This window comes from Diadema antillarum, unplaced genomic scaffold (assembly GCF_040938485.1).
Source record: "Diadema antillarum isolate AM-2024a unplaced genomic scaffold, OU_Dant_1.0 seq00001028_RagTag, whole genome shotgun sequence".
Taxonomy (NCBI): domain Eukaryota; kingdom Metazoa; phylum Echinodermata; class Echinoidea; order Diadematoida; family Diadematidae; genus Diadema; species Diadema antillarum.
In genome coordinates, this window is record NW_027271862.1 from 836,755 (window position 1) to 850,647 (window position 13,893).

The 13,893-nt window shown below is 38.8% G+C and overlaps 1 protein-coding gene across 1 annotated transcript; it reads right to left on the minus strand.

The window, feature by feature from the left end:
* Positions 1 to 1,674: 1,674 nt before the first annotated feature.
* On the minus strand, positions 1,675 to 10,375 carry LOC139742877 (dehydrogenase/reductase SDR family protein 7-like). The gene is given in 8 exon segments (XM_071653389.1): positions 1,675 to 2,219; positions 3,610 to 3,762; positions 7,889 to 7,981; positions 8,389 to 8,614; positions 9,190 to 9,210; positions 9,212 to 9,267; positions 9,270 to 9,293; positions 10,189 to 10,375. Coding segments are annotated over 8 exon segments (927 nt in total). The 5' UTR covers positions 10,340 to 10,375; the 3' UTR covers positions 1,675 to 2,016.
* Positions 10,376 to 13,893: the final 3,518 nt, after the last annotated feature.

Consider the following 13,893-nt stretch of genomic DNA (forward strand, 5'->3'; position numbering starts at 1 on the left):
TGTCTACTCTGGAGCCGAGAGCTGGAGAGGTGTGCCGCAGCACGGGTCGCCCGGCAGGGCCGCGGCTAACTTTGCATGGACAGTGCATTAGTATTGGCACAGGTCCGATTACTTTACACCCTTGTTAAACCTTGGGGAAGTGAATATATGAACGATATTTGAGCAGTGATTGATTCCAGTTTACCATACCGTGGCTTGAAATGCGTGTAGAGTTGTAATTCTGATTTACCCGTGCCCGTAACTTTCCCCCTACTTTCCGCTTTGAAAACTCGGCAGCTTCATCCATCCACTGCACAGCGCAGACTGCAAACATACACAGACTATACACAGCCCAGTCGCTGTACGCACAACTATACATAGCCCAGTCGCTGTACGTACGTAGCGCGACAGGGCTATTAGTACCAGCGGACCTCCAAACACGAAGAGAGTTCAACAATCGCATGCGATCGCTTTGAATTTTGATACTTTAGATCATTTTTTGTCACCTGTCTGGTCGGGCTAGGTCTTATGTAAACAAAAACTGATGTCTCGTGATTTTGACAGTGATTTATTGCACAATAAAATCTTATTCGACTTAGGCACAGTGAATTTAATGGTTTTTCCGTGAAAGTGTTCTTGGAATTTCATCGAATTAGGCGAGTATTCGACTTACAAAATTCGACTTGTGAGTGAATTAATACACGTAAGTCAATGGGGAAAAATCAGGACTTTTTAGAATCATCGACTTGCGCGATTATTCGACATAGTGCGATGTCGACTTAGGCGAGTTTAACTGTACATTAATCACCAATACACACAGGAATGTGACAAGTGTTACACCCCTAAATTTTGTACAATGATAGCTGAAAAATATGGCATATCTTCAATAAAATGCAGCTGTAATGTATGTCATATGGGTCCGAATTCACAAAGATGGTATAAATTAAGCTATGGTTTATGTAAATTTCTTCTGCATAAATACAATTGATAGATTGCGAACACCAACAGATGTCTAGTAACAAACGTATGTTGTTACGTGCATATCAAAGGTACGCCTATTTCACGCTTATTTTAGACCATGGTCTAAATTTGTACCATGGTCTAAGTTTAAACAACCTTCATGAATTAGGGCCATAAAGTCCGCATCATCATCTCATGAATAAATACATATTACTCGGGATATCTCTTTTATTCCCTATCACAAGGTTTCCCTGTAACTCTTTGTTACCTGTTAAATCTGTATCTGAAGAAGATACTATATAATCATTAATGCCCTGGAAAATGGGCGGCAAGGTGGCTCAGTCCATAGCAAGTCCACCATGCAATCAAAAATGGCTCCTGTTTTGAGTCCCATCGAGGTTGCTGAGCAATGTCGTGCGTTATCATGCTGTCCCCACTGAGGCAAAACACTCTGTACCTTGGATAGGACATTAAATGAAGCTCCTGAAAGTGAGGGGGTCACAAGTCACACATGTCAAAGATCCAACTTCACTCTTCATTGCAGAGAGCGGGGTGCAAACCTGGTGATGTGGCCCCCCAATATACCCACAGGAAAACGGGCAGAAGATGCCAACCTCATGTTGTCTACACCAGGGGACTAGCAATAGTCTTCTAACATTCTCAACCTGGCATGTGATGCGACATAAGATGAGAGAAATAAGATGAGAAATACAAAACTTACAGTGGCTTATATAATCTAACACAAATTGCTGGAAGAGCACTAAAAAATCCTAATACCAATTCACTACCTCCAGAGGATCTTTAACCTCGATAAGAAATTGATATCGAAAACACACAAGTTGCTGATGGTAAGAACAGAATTAATGCTTTACTAATTCCATCTGAGTAGGAAAATGCGATGCCCATTATCATTCTCAGTCTCTTGCCCTTTTTGTTAAATCAAGGGCACCGTCATCTTGTTCCCATCATTATTGTTGAAAGAAGCATCAACTTGTTACGAGATCGACTGACATACAATCGTAATATCTGGTGAAAATGGAAAGCTCAACTTTTACTCTGGCAAGAGTTGTAAGCCTATCAATCCTCCCCAGAAGGCCCTTTCTTTGCTTTCATTTTCATGATCCAGAAGAGAATGTTGGGTAGAAGGGAGCGCAGCAACACCGCCGCTTTGTGATGGAAGGGTCCCACGAGGACATCTTTTTGTTGCCAAGCAACTGCATCCACAACCCTGTCTGCCATGTATGATGCCGACATTCCTTTGGCAATGGTAGAGTCCATTTCTACATAACACAAAGTGACGCAATGAAATCATGTATCACAGTTTTCATGGCGTTTTTGATATGATGCTGCAAACATACTTTTCCACTCGATGCAAACTTAGGAGCATATGAATTGAATTACCCTTCAAGTATGGTTAACAAAGAGGGGAATACAAAGAACACAGCACTGCAATAATGAGTGAAAATCGACCAACATTGCAAAGAGTTTTAGTCATTTTAATGTCACTTGATGATCACACTTGGAACAAGCAAGAGTAGACAGCTATGACATGAAGCTTAAAGTAGACAGATCTGACATGTGGCTGTGGGCCAGCTTGTAAAGATTTCATGCATAGTTATCAGTGCATCTTTCATTTCACATTTCCAAGACAGGTAAATCTGCTTTCCATAAAAATGGAAGGCTATCTTTTAAATTGTGTACAAAAAGTTACTCAAAGTCGGAAGGGACTTTTTTTGGGAAAGAGAAGAATTATTGCACTTATCTACTTTGTTCACAAAACAAATGAGACAGTCTGTTGTGTGCATAAGTACAAAATGTATGGTCATGCAGAATTCAGACATTGCTGGCTGGTAAACCTCCTGACATATGAGACAATGTGAAAACACTGAGAAGAACTTTCCCACTTGTTCATTATCATTGTGTAGGTTTCCCTGAAATATCTGTGACCAAGTCAGACATACAGAGCACTCCTGTTAAGCCAACACATTTCTCACAAAACTATCGTTACAACAAAGCAGGGTGCTACATAAACACTTGCCCGATTGCCCAGGACAAGTGAAAATCAAATTTGGGCAGGTATTTTTGAACAATAACACCAAATGCTTGCCCAAATTGGGCAAGAGCAAAAATTTTTGATGCCACCATTTGTTCACTTATTCCCCCAACAAACCCACAAAGTCAACCACACAAAAGTTTAGTGATATTTCATTTCAGCAACTTTCCAACACTACGCGAAAAAGCTCCAATGCAATACACAGGCAAAACTTGACCGGACCAAGTTTGTTACTCCATTGTGTTAAAGCATGCAAATCAATGTGTGCTGTTTATTCATACGATTGTGTTTGATTAAGCCCTGGACTATGTGTAAACACATGATTTTCTATTTCATTTCCTTGTATTTTGGACTTTCTTTTCAGGCAAGTAAAATTAATGTTCAGGTAAGTATTTTGCAGCAAACTTTAAAATCTGTTTGCCCGACCGGGCAAGTGGTAAAATAAAGTTACGTAGCACCCTGCAAAGTAAAGATTCAGGTCCTACAATCATTTTCAGTACCGTATATCTTTGCATATTTTAGTGTTTGGCTATAAAGAAATTTGAATACAATGAAAGAAAACGGCTGGTCCCAAGGACTTTGTTATAATGGGAATAGCCTTTAATGTGACAGCTTACTTGCATGGGCAGAGCCATCACCATCCAGAGCATTAAGGGACAGGCTGGTCCTGATGTAGCTGGGACTGAGCACTGAGACGTGGACGTTGTGGCAGGCCACCTCCGCTCTAAGGGAGTCACAGAAGGCTTGCAAGGCGTGTTTAGAAGCTGCATCTAAACCCAAGGACCAATAAGCTGTTTGTGTCAAAATCCACCATATTTTTCAAATTTCCTTCATGGGCTTCATCATAATATTAAAGCCAAACTAAGGAAGGGGTGTAAACTACCACTGTATTCAAAATCCAATATTCAATAGCAAATCTTTGTTCACAAGTTTGTGCATGTCTATCATCTGAATGTATAAAATCTGTACTGCTATCTATATCAAGTTCTCATATTGAAATCATTCTCTAAACATTTATATTAAGTGGGGTACTTAGATTCGAGAATTTAGTAGACCCTACAGCAGCTTCAGCTCATCTTTATTCTCCAGGATTGAAATAGAACAGGTGAGAGTGATAGAGAATGCTCAATGTAAAATCATACAAATCTGGCCATTTACTGGCCCTGACAGCTCATGCAATCTGATAACATTAGGGTCCTGTAAGCTGTTGCTTTCCCTACCCCTCCAAGGCCCCAGAAAATCAAACACAACAACACAAACACATAATAAACATGCAAACACACACACACACACCCACACACACACACACACACACACACAGACAAATGCCTTATATGGCCTTACAAACTGGGATTCAAGCTTGACTTGTCATAATAAGAGTTATGAGCATATGGCCCAGTGAAGAAAAAAAATGACAGCAACGCTAATTCTTTTTTTTTTTTTTCTAATTGGGCTCAACACATATGTCGGTGAATAGCTGTAAGTCATAACTTGGCACAAACAGGGTAGCAACAAAGGCTACACCATTTTGAACAAATGCACAGGCTCTTCAAGTACAATGTATTATGATGTTATGCCTTCTTTGGCTGATGTCCTACCAGCATTTTTCACTCTGCTAACATTTGTTTGATATGACTGGGATGTGAAACAAGGCCGACATCATTCATATGGAGATTGGTAATTTGAGAGACTGCATAGTGCTAGGTACATGTACCTGATGAGTGACGACAATTCAATATTACTATTAAGCACCAACTGTCTGGTTACTGCACTGAATCGTATTACATTTATTTCAAACCGTGTAAATTGTATACCATAATCCTTTGAAGACAAAAAGATACTGTAAAACAAGAAATTTTCATATGCATGAAACTTCCACAAATTTCACAAGCAACTATGATTCGCGAAAGTAAATTGCATGCTAAATGTGAAAAAGGCTGGCGGATCTAATTCCCCAAAGTTTCATGCTGTGAATATTTCTTTTAAACAGATTTCTGAAAGTTCAAAGTGCCATATTCATGATTAAATATTCATTCGTTCTACTCTTGTAAATGAATGAGCATTCCATCAAACTATAATCGATAAGGTCTATGGTAGATCTAGTCACAAAAGATAAACTTACTGGTTTCAACCACATTTTGCAGAGTTTGCAATTTCAGAGAATGAGGAATTATCAGTGGAACACTATTGTCAATCTTTGGTAGCATCAAAACAGTGCTTGGACAGAGGAAAGCTCAATTGGAATCCCATTTCAAATATGAGAAGTGATGACCCTTCCACACATTAAAACAGTGAACTTGCTTTGACTGCCCTCACATCTGTCACTTGCACTAGAAGTACATATTTGTAAAAACATCAACTTAACCAAAATAATTTAGACAACCATATCGTCGCTGGGGTGACAAGACCTCGTATCTGCAATTTTGGTGAAAATGACTTTTTTGGATTAATGGTCAAATAATGGGTTAAGTGATGTCCTGTCCAAATCCCAACTGTCTTACTCCAAAAATGAAGCCACCACGGCATGTCAAAGGAAAGGCTATCCCATTCACCACAGTGCTTTGGCCGCCATGTTTTTTGGCTCTCCTGAACATTTGACATTTTGTAGATACGAGGTCTTGTCGCCCCAGCAACGATATGCTTTGAATAATTTGTGGTTTGAGACAAGAGATATGACATTCTTAAGTACACTCCATTTTCCCGTTGGTTTTCTCATTATTATAATGAATAAATGTGGTAATGTATTCACATATCCAGAAAAGCAGAAAATTTTTCACCATGTACAGTTGAACCTCTCGTATCCGGAAAAGTCGGGACCGGGGCTCGTCCGGATAAGGGATTTGGCCGGATACGGGCGACTCAATGCTTTATACATACATATACATACACATGTACTGATGTAGCCCATTGTAGTACCACATGTAGTAATGTGTATACTGCAACCTTTTCATTGTTACACTCAGTAACAGATCCCAAAATAGAGGTTCGTGTTTGCAAGAATCAAATCATTTTCTTTTATAAATTCTTGGGATGATTTACCTAAATAATTATTAAGAAACGCATCAAGTAGATCTTGAAAATAAACAGTACGAGTCGACGAAACTACGCTTCAAAATTCGATCATCACGGCTCGGCAAAGTCGACTGTAGGTCGCCATTGTTAGATGGTCTCCCTCTCTCTCTCTTTGTGTGTGTACTGTGTGTGAACAATTTTTGAGTGTTCAATATCATTCGCTGCTCAGCCAATGACTCGAAACAATGCATTTCTATCTAGTCATATCGACGGCTATATGGACCTATATGTGGCAATGCGATATGAGAGGACTCGAGCGCATTATCTGCCCATGTTCTTGCGATGATTTGGGGATGTTAAAATGTCTGAAGGTGAGCAATTTGGAAGGAAATTTGATGTAATTTATGTTAATCATGTTGGAAGTAATATGTAATTCATGTGTGTTAGTGTAGGAGTTCTCAAGGAGTTGGGAATCCCCCTTTCCTCCCATAATTATTTTTAAAAAAAATCATGGCGAGATTGCGTCCGTATAATAGAGAGATCCGGATAAAGGGAGGCCAGATAAGAGAGGTTCAACTGTAGCTGGTGCTTCTTTCACACGGTGTCATGGGGGAAAGAGTATGAGGATCAAGGTCAAATACCAGGAAACCAATTTGGATAAAAAATAGACCCCCTTGAAAACAAAGTTTAGAGGGACTGTACAGTACTGGTTGAGGTGGGGATTGATGTTTTGAACATTCCTAAGTGAGATAATGAGAAACCTCTTATGAAATATGAAAGAGCATGTGATTTTAAGAAGGATTCAACATTTGATGAAAATTGGTTTTCAAATGGCCGAGATATCCAAAAAGTGATAATAATAAAAGGCGGCAGGCCACGCCTTTTATTAGGATCTCTTTGTTTCACCTTGTTTTTGGATATCTCAGCCATTTCAAAACCGATTTTCATCAAATAAACTTTTGATACCCTTTAGAATTGCATGCTCTTTGACCTCTCATAGAGTGGTTTCTGAATATCTCGCAAAATGTTAAAAGCTAAATCCTCACCTCAACCAGAACTGTACATACCCTTTAATGCCTGAAAACCACTATCTACCAGTGTGCCATTGACTTCCCTTGCTCTGAATCTAAAAAGGCTGACAGCAGTTTATAACTCTAATCTATTTGTATAATCTATCACACTGGCAATAATACCTGCCAAGTTTGTAGAAAAATTGGCCATGCGTTTTCAACATGAAGATCAAATTGTGAAAACTAGCCCCCAATTTGGTCATCCATGGATTTGCCTGAAAGAAACTTAAAAGCAGACTCACTAATGTATGCTAAATTTACTCAGAGTATTTCTGCTTTTAGAAAAGAAGATTCACCCCTTTTTTTTTTCTTTAAAAATTCGGTATTTGAGGGTTCTGTGACCCTGGGCGGCCCTAAATGGGGCATAGTGCCCATTTGTGCAAATAAAATACTTCACATCATAGCAATAGCACCTGCCAAGCTTGGTGAAAATTTAACAATGCATTTTTAAGAAGATAAAATTGTTTAAATTGGGCCTCAATTTGAAACTAAAGTTACCAGTGCACTTACTCATGGCACTAACTTAGCTCTATCACTTCTGGTTCTAGAGGAAAAGACTTTTAGAGATGAATAATTTAGGAGCTACCTGCCAAGTTTGGTGAAGAACTGCTGTGAGGTTTTCAAGAAGCTGATAATGTAAAAAGTTTATGGATGACGCATGCCAGACGTCAGAAGATGAAATATAGCAGTAGCTCTCTCTGGCTCAGGTGAGCTGAAAACAGATGGCAGTGGTGAATTAATAAGAACTCCATAAAACTAATGTGTATGAGAGATAGGAACCAGAAGACAGGTACTATCTTCACAGCATACTCACAGGCACTCCTGAAGGGGATGGCCATCCGACCCTGGATACTGCTGACAGCCACTATATGTCCACATCCTCTGGATATCATGCTGGGTAACAGAGCTGTCCAGTGGTGGTGGTGGTGGTGGTGGAGGGAGGAGGGGGAAGGGGGGAGGGGAGGTTACAGAAAGCAATTAGAGTTGGATACCAAGAACCTACCGGTTGTCTGGCTGGTAGAGCCTGAGAAATGCAGTAATGGCCTAGAATCATTTCATTTGACACGCCTTTTAAAAGGAGCCATTCCAAAACATTTTGCCCAACTGTTCTTCAAACTCTTCCAAATAAGCTTGGGACATACTTTCTTCTGACATTTACTTGAAAAAGATATCTTTTCCTTGCAATGTTATTTTACAGGTATTCATTGACTAAACATAATTATCTACCACATGAAAACATTTATGTCTGCTGCAGTCTTGTCTTGCAAGGCACCTTGTTCATGGTCACACACATTGGTTATCAAATGAACACACCTGTCGTTAAGACAAGTGAGCCGAAGTAGTTCACATTCATAATCTTCTGATGGACAGGCAGCAGCGTGTCTGACACGCCCCCTCGCATGCTGAGACCACCGTTGTTGATGAGAATGTCTACATGGCCGTGTACATCCAGGGCCTGTTTTGCCTTGGCGGGAAGTTCATCCAACTTCTCCAAGTCTAGGGGTACGATGTGCGGGGTGTGAGCCTCCACGCCTTGCTTCTATGTGTTTGGATGTGAGATACGGTATTGTTATAGTTGTCTATTTTTTTTTGGGGGGGGGGGGGTAATGGCATCATAGGGAAGTCAGGACAACTTTGAAAACTGTCTCACTATGGTAAAGTTGAGAAATTGACTGTCATGGTCTAAAATATGAACATTGATATCATAATTTTTTTCACTGCACGAGAGTGACATATTTTGATGTCATATGAAAAGAATGAGTAGCAGAGAAAGAGAACAAAGAGAGGGGAGCTAGAGAGGGACAGAGACTATAGGAAATATTGAACATACACAAAACACGACTTGGATATCAAAATATACTTTCTTGTATTGACTTGAATACATGTATACAATTTCTCAAATAGGTAATCAGAAGAAATCTAAGCAAAATAAACACTGATACAGAGTGTACATCTTATATTTGGCAAAAGAATTTATAGATTAACTCTCCAACTTTACCTATATCATTAGCATTCTATGACTATCTTTTATTATTCTTTGATTGCAACTTTCTTGTGTACTGATTATTTCTCAGAAGAGGGTTTGCAGCATTGAGGATCATGACTGTATCTTACCAGCTTCAGGGTCATGAGATCATTTTTTTACTCTTTCCAATTCAGACACTCTCCTGGCACAGAGGATAACTTTGCACCAAGCCTGTGGAATGCTCTCGCACATTCTGAAAGTCAAAAACAGCCAATTTACTGTCAGGTAGAATAATATGGTTTTTAGTTAATATTCCATGTGAATTTGAGAATGATGCTGCTATATGGCTGCTACACTGTTTATGCACACTTCACTGATAGCTTATTCCCCATCATTACAAAGTAGGCCTAGATTCTACTATTCAATGCCATATTGGCATGTTTTCTGTGGATTTTCTTTGTCTATTAAAAAGTTTTTTAAAAAGAAACATTGCATATGAACATATACTCAATGATTTTGAAACTTCAGTGGTTTTCTTGATATTATATTCATCTTTCAATGGCTACTGCACAAAAGTAGTGTAGTGCAAATGAGAATGAAAACGCATACTTTATGGATTACACAGTTCATTTATGCAGAATCTCTCTATATTACCAATGTATGGGATAGAATAATAAGCAGAGATAGACACAAATAGAGAGTTAATGCAAGGGCTTTGCAAAATAGTGAATATTTTAGGAGAGAGTATCAAAACACAGAGCTACTGACACTGTATAACTTATTCACATCCTTAGAGACCTTATCAAATCAGATGTCAAGAGTCTACATCATAATACTGTAAAAAATGGAAATTGAAGGCAATTAATCTTCCAAAATAGCACTGTTTTTATTTTGCATTGAGTGTAATGACTTGTACTTCAAATATTTCCTGTTCATTGTAGATTTCTTTGCTATTATCAGTGAAATGGAAAACCTTTTCAAAACACTTTACAGACAATGTCATAGAGATAGAGTATCAGGCTTCCACATCTGACATACATCACAACCTTGTTTCTCCATTTGATTTTAGTTGCTGAATTGGATTTAATATACGGTACTTTACTAGAATCTATATTTCTTTTAATGTGTCAGCACTTATAGCTTCATACCTTCGCCTACACCAGAGCTCGCTCCTGTGATGAGCACCACTTTGCCCTGAAGAGCCGCCCTCCTCTGCTGGGAGCGTAGCCGCCGACAGAGCCACAGCAACCCCATGCTCCCGACGATAGCCGCCGTGGCAATGCCAACAGAGTTCATCATGATGTTGATGATGGCAACAGGATAGGATACGACACTTCGTACTCAGGTAAATCTGGCTTGGTGGATAACTTTGAACCAGCCCAAGTAAGAGGAGAACAACAAGTGAGAAAAGAGCAAAGGTTTTGTAAAGGTTCAAATATTTCATACAAGGAAAAATTCAATAATTTTTCTTATCGGAAATCACATCAGACATGAACTTGTGAAGGGCATTTCTCATAACGTATTTTATAACGTATGGGACTGATACGTAAAGATAACCGCCGACGGACAGAAGTGTAGGCCTAGATCTAACGTTGGGTTAACATAATACCACGGTAGTTGTTCATTTTTCTCTGACTGAATTCGACTCAGCATGCTCTGGGAAAATCTTACCAAGGTTGCTGCTTCTGATGACAGCTGAGACCTCGACCTGTCAGGGAGGTGAGACGAAGGGATTACAAGTCTCCGCAGCCGATGGTCGAACCATACTCCAAACTGAACAAGCGAGCACGAAAGGATTTTCTGATGATCGATGATGAATGATCGTATCGTCGAAGCAAAGATCGTGTGAGTGTATGAGTACGATCTTTGGTCGAAGTGCTGCGCGGATCCGCGGCGCCGAAGCAAAGATCCTAGGATCTTTCTTTTGGCGGAAGCATCGGATGTTCACAGGTTACCATGGTCACAAACCATCTGTGCTAAATTTATAACACCTGCAACCATCCAGGGGTTTGTTGAATGAGCTGTTTGACTGCACGCATCATCCACCACACCCCTTTCTCTGCTCCTTGACGTACTGTACATTGATTAAACTAGGGCCTATAGATTTGAATTGGCTTTTAAACACTTATTTGTGTCGGTCTAAGAAAGAAAGGGGGGGGGGCTTCCACGTACACAATAAGAAGAAAATATGATTCAATGGGTTGTGCATTGAGTCAGGTGCCTTAACTTGTAAGTGCATAAATCAACTTTTAGTATAAAGGGTGTTGCTAGAAACTTGCAATTAATTGCAAGTCCCCAAAATCTATTGCAAATCCTGAAATACATTGAAAATTTGCAATTAATTGCAAGCTCCCTTCTTGCCACAGCAACTTGCGATTGATTGCTAGTTGCAATAGATCTATCTATTGCAAAGTTGCAATAGATATTTGCAATTAATCGCAACTCGACTTTCTTGCAACACCACTGAAAATTCTCTATCGCTCCCTCTCTCTTTCCCTAACCCTTATTCCACGAGACTCCCTTCATTGTGTTAATGTTATTCATTATCGGTTGCCAAACAGTCAAGCTTTGTGCATATTCTTTAGGCAATCGTTCTGTTTGCAAATGAAAGATGTTGACCTAACTCGTGTGATTATATTACAGACCGCGGTTGACGATAATTGTTGAAAATAGACATATTATGCCCTATTGTTATTTTGAATCGATGTAGGACCTACTTGTAAAAAAAGGGGGAAAAAAGCATAGAGAATAGATAAAATAAAATAAACATCAAATATAGATGTTTATTGAAATTCTTTATATATATCTAAATCTATATAGGCCTTTATATCCAAATACATACATGTATGGACCTATACCTGCGTACTTACATAGGCCCTTCATTGTAAATTTTAGGGCCTATATCCACACCGCAATATGACCCTTGAGTAACCTATGATATAGGCCTAATTCGATCTCAGTGCTATTCCCATTAATTTTAATCAATCCGAATGTGACTATAGTTGTCCCCTCTCATAGCTCTTGAGTTTATTTTTTATGCCTCCGCCACGAAGTGGTGCCGGAGGCATTATGTTTTCGGGTTGTCCGTCCGTCCGTACGTCCGTACGTCCGTACTACGTACGTCCGCTTTCGTTTACGCGATAACTTGAGTAATATCGACTGGAATTTTACCAAACTTGGTCCAAGTATGAAGTATGATGGGGCAATTATTCGATCAGATTTTGGGTGAAATCAGCCAAAGGTCAAAGGTCAAAGGTCAAGGTCAAATCATGAAATTGTATCCGTTTACGCGATAACTCAAGACTGGATCGAACAAATTTCACCAAACTTTGTCGGAGGATGATGCATGATGGGGCAATTACTTGATTAGTTTTTTAGTGAAATCGGACAGAGGTCAAAGGTCAAAGATCAAGGTCAAATCCTAAAATTTATCTGTTTACGTGATAACTCAAAACTGGATGAAGCAGCTTTCACCAAACTTGGTCCAAGGATGATGTATGATGGGACAATTAGTTGAGTAGATTTTAGTGACATTGGCTAGAGGTCAAAGGTCAAAAGGTCAAGGTCAAATTCTAAAAATGTTGCTATTTCCCCCATATCTATGCAATGCCCAAAGGTATTTTCTTCAAACTTAGTGTAGACATGTACTACTGCGTAAATATTCTCCAGAGAGAGTTTCATGTCATAAGGTCAAAGGTCAAAAGGTCAAAGGTTAGGTGAAAATGTTGCGATATCACTTTTCTCGCAAATGGTTCAATGTATCTCATACAGATAGTAATTCATTTTTGGATAATTTTGATGTCTTATTAGAGCTGATTAATCAAGAAAACAAAGATGTATATATTATGGGTGATTTTAACATTGATCTTCTGAGAGAAGAGCACATTCTTAGAAATGAATTTTGCAATATTTTGCAAGCAAATTTTTGTAATATTACAATTGATAAGCCCTCGAGAATTACGGTCGACTCATCAACGTTGATCGATAATATTTTTACGAATATTGACACAGATTATTCGAAATCTGGTCTTTTGTATAGTGATATTTCTGACCATTTACCTATATTTTTCATTTGTGGCGACACACGGAATTCTTATGTTAAGCAAAAACAACGTAAGAAAAAGCGGAAATTCACACTAGAAAATATATCATTACTGAACGATGATTTAATTACGGAAACGTGGGATGATGTATTTATACTTTCTGCAGACCCAAACATTGCTTATGACAACTTCTGGAATATATTCCTTTCTTATTTTGACAAACGTATCCCCACAATTGAAAAGAAAAACAATAAAAAAATCAACAATCCGTGGATAACAAAGGGAATTTTTCGTTCCATTAAGAAAAGAAATGTTTTATATAAAAGTAGTTTACGGTATCCTGATAATGATAATGTTAATCGATATAAAACATATAGAAATAAACTTACACAGATTATCAGGCTCTCCCGCAGAATGTATTATACGGAAGCTTTTGAAAATGCTACTGGAAATATATCAGCCACCTGGAAGGTTATTAATGACGTCATTGGTAAGCAAAAGAAGGTGCCAACATCTCAAATTACGAATAATGGACAAACGTTTTGTAATCTTAAAGATGTAGCATGCTGTTTTAATGAGTACTTTGTTAATGTAGGTCCTAGTCAAGCTTCTAAGATTGATCATACACAGACAGATTTCTCGCAGTACTTGGGCACGTCAAACGATAATTCATTATTTTTCAAACCAACAGATTTTAGTGAGATCCTTGATATTGTGCATTCTTTAAAATCAAGTCATACATGTGGTCATGATGAAATGAGCACGTCTCTTTTAAAACAAATTGTTGGGAGTATATTGACACCTTTAGTA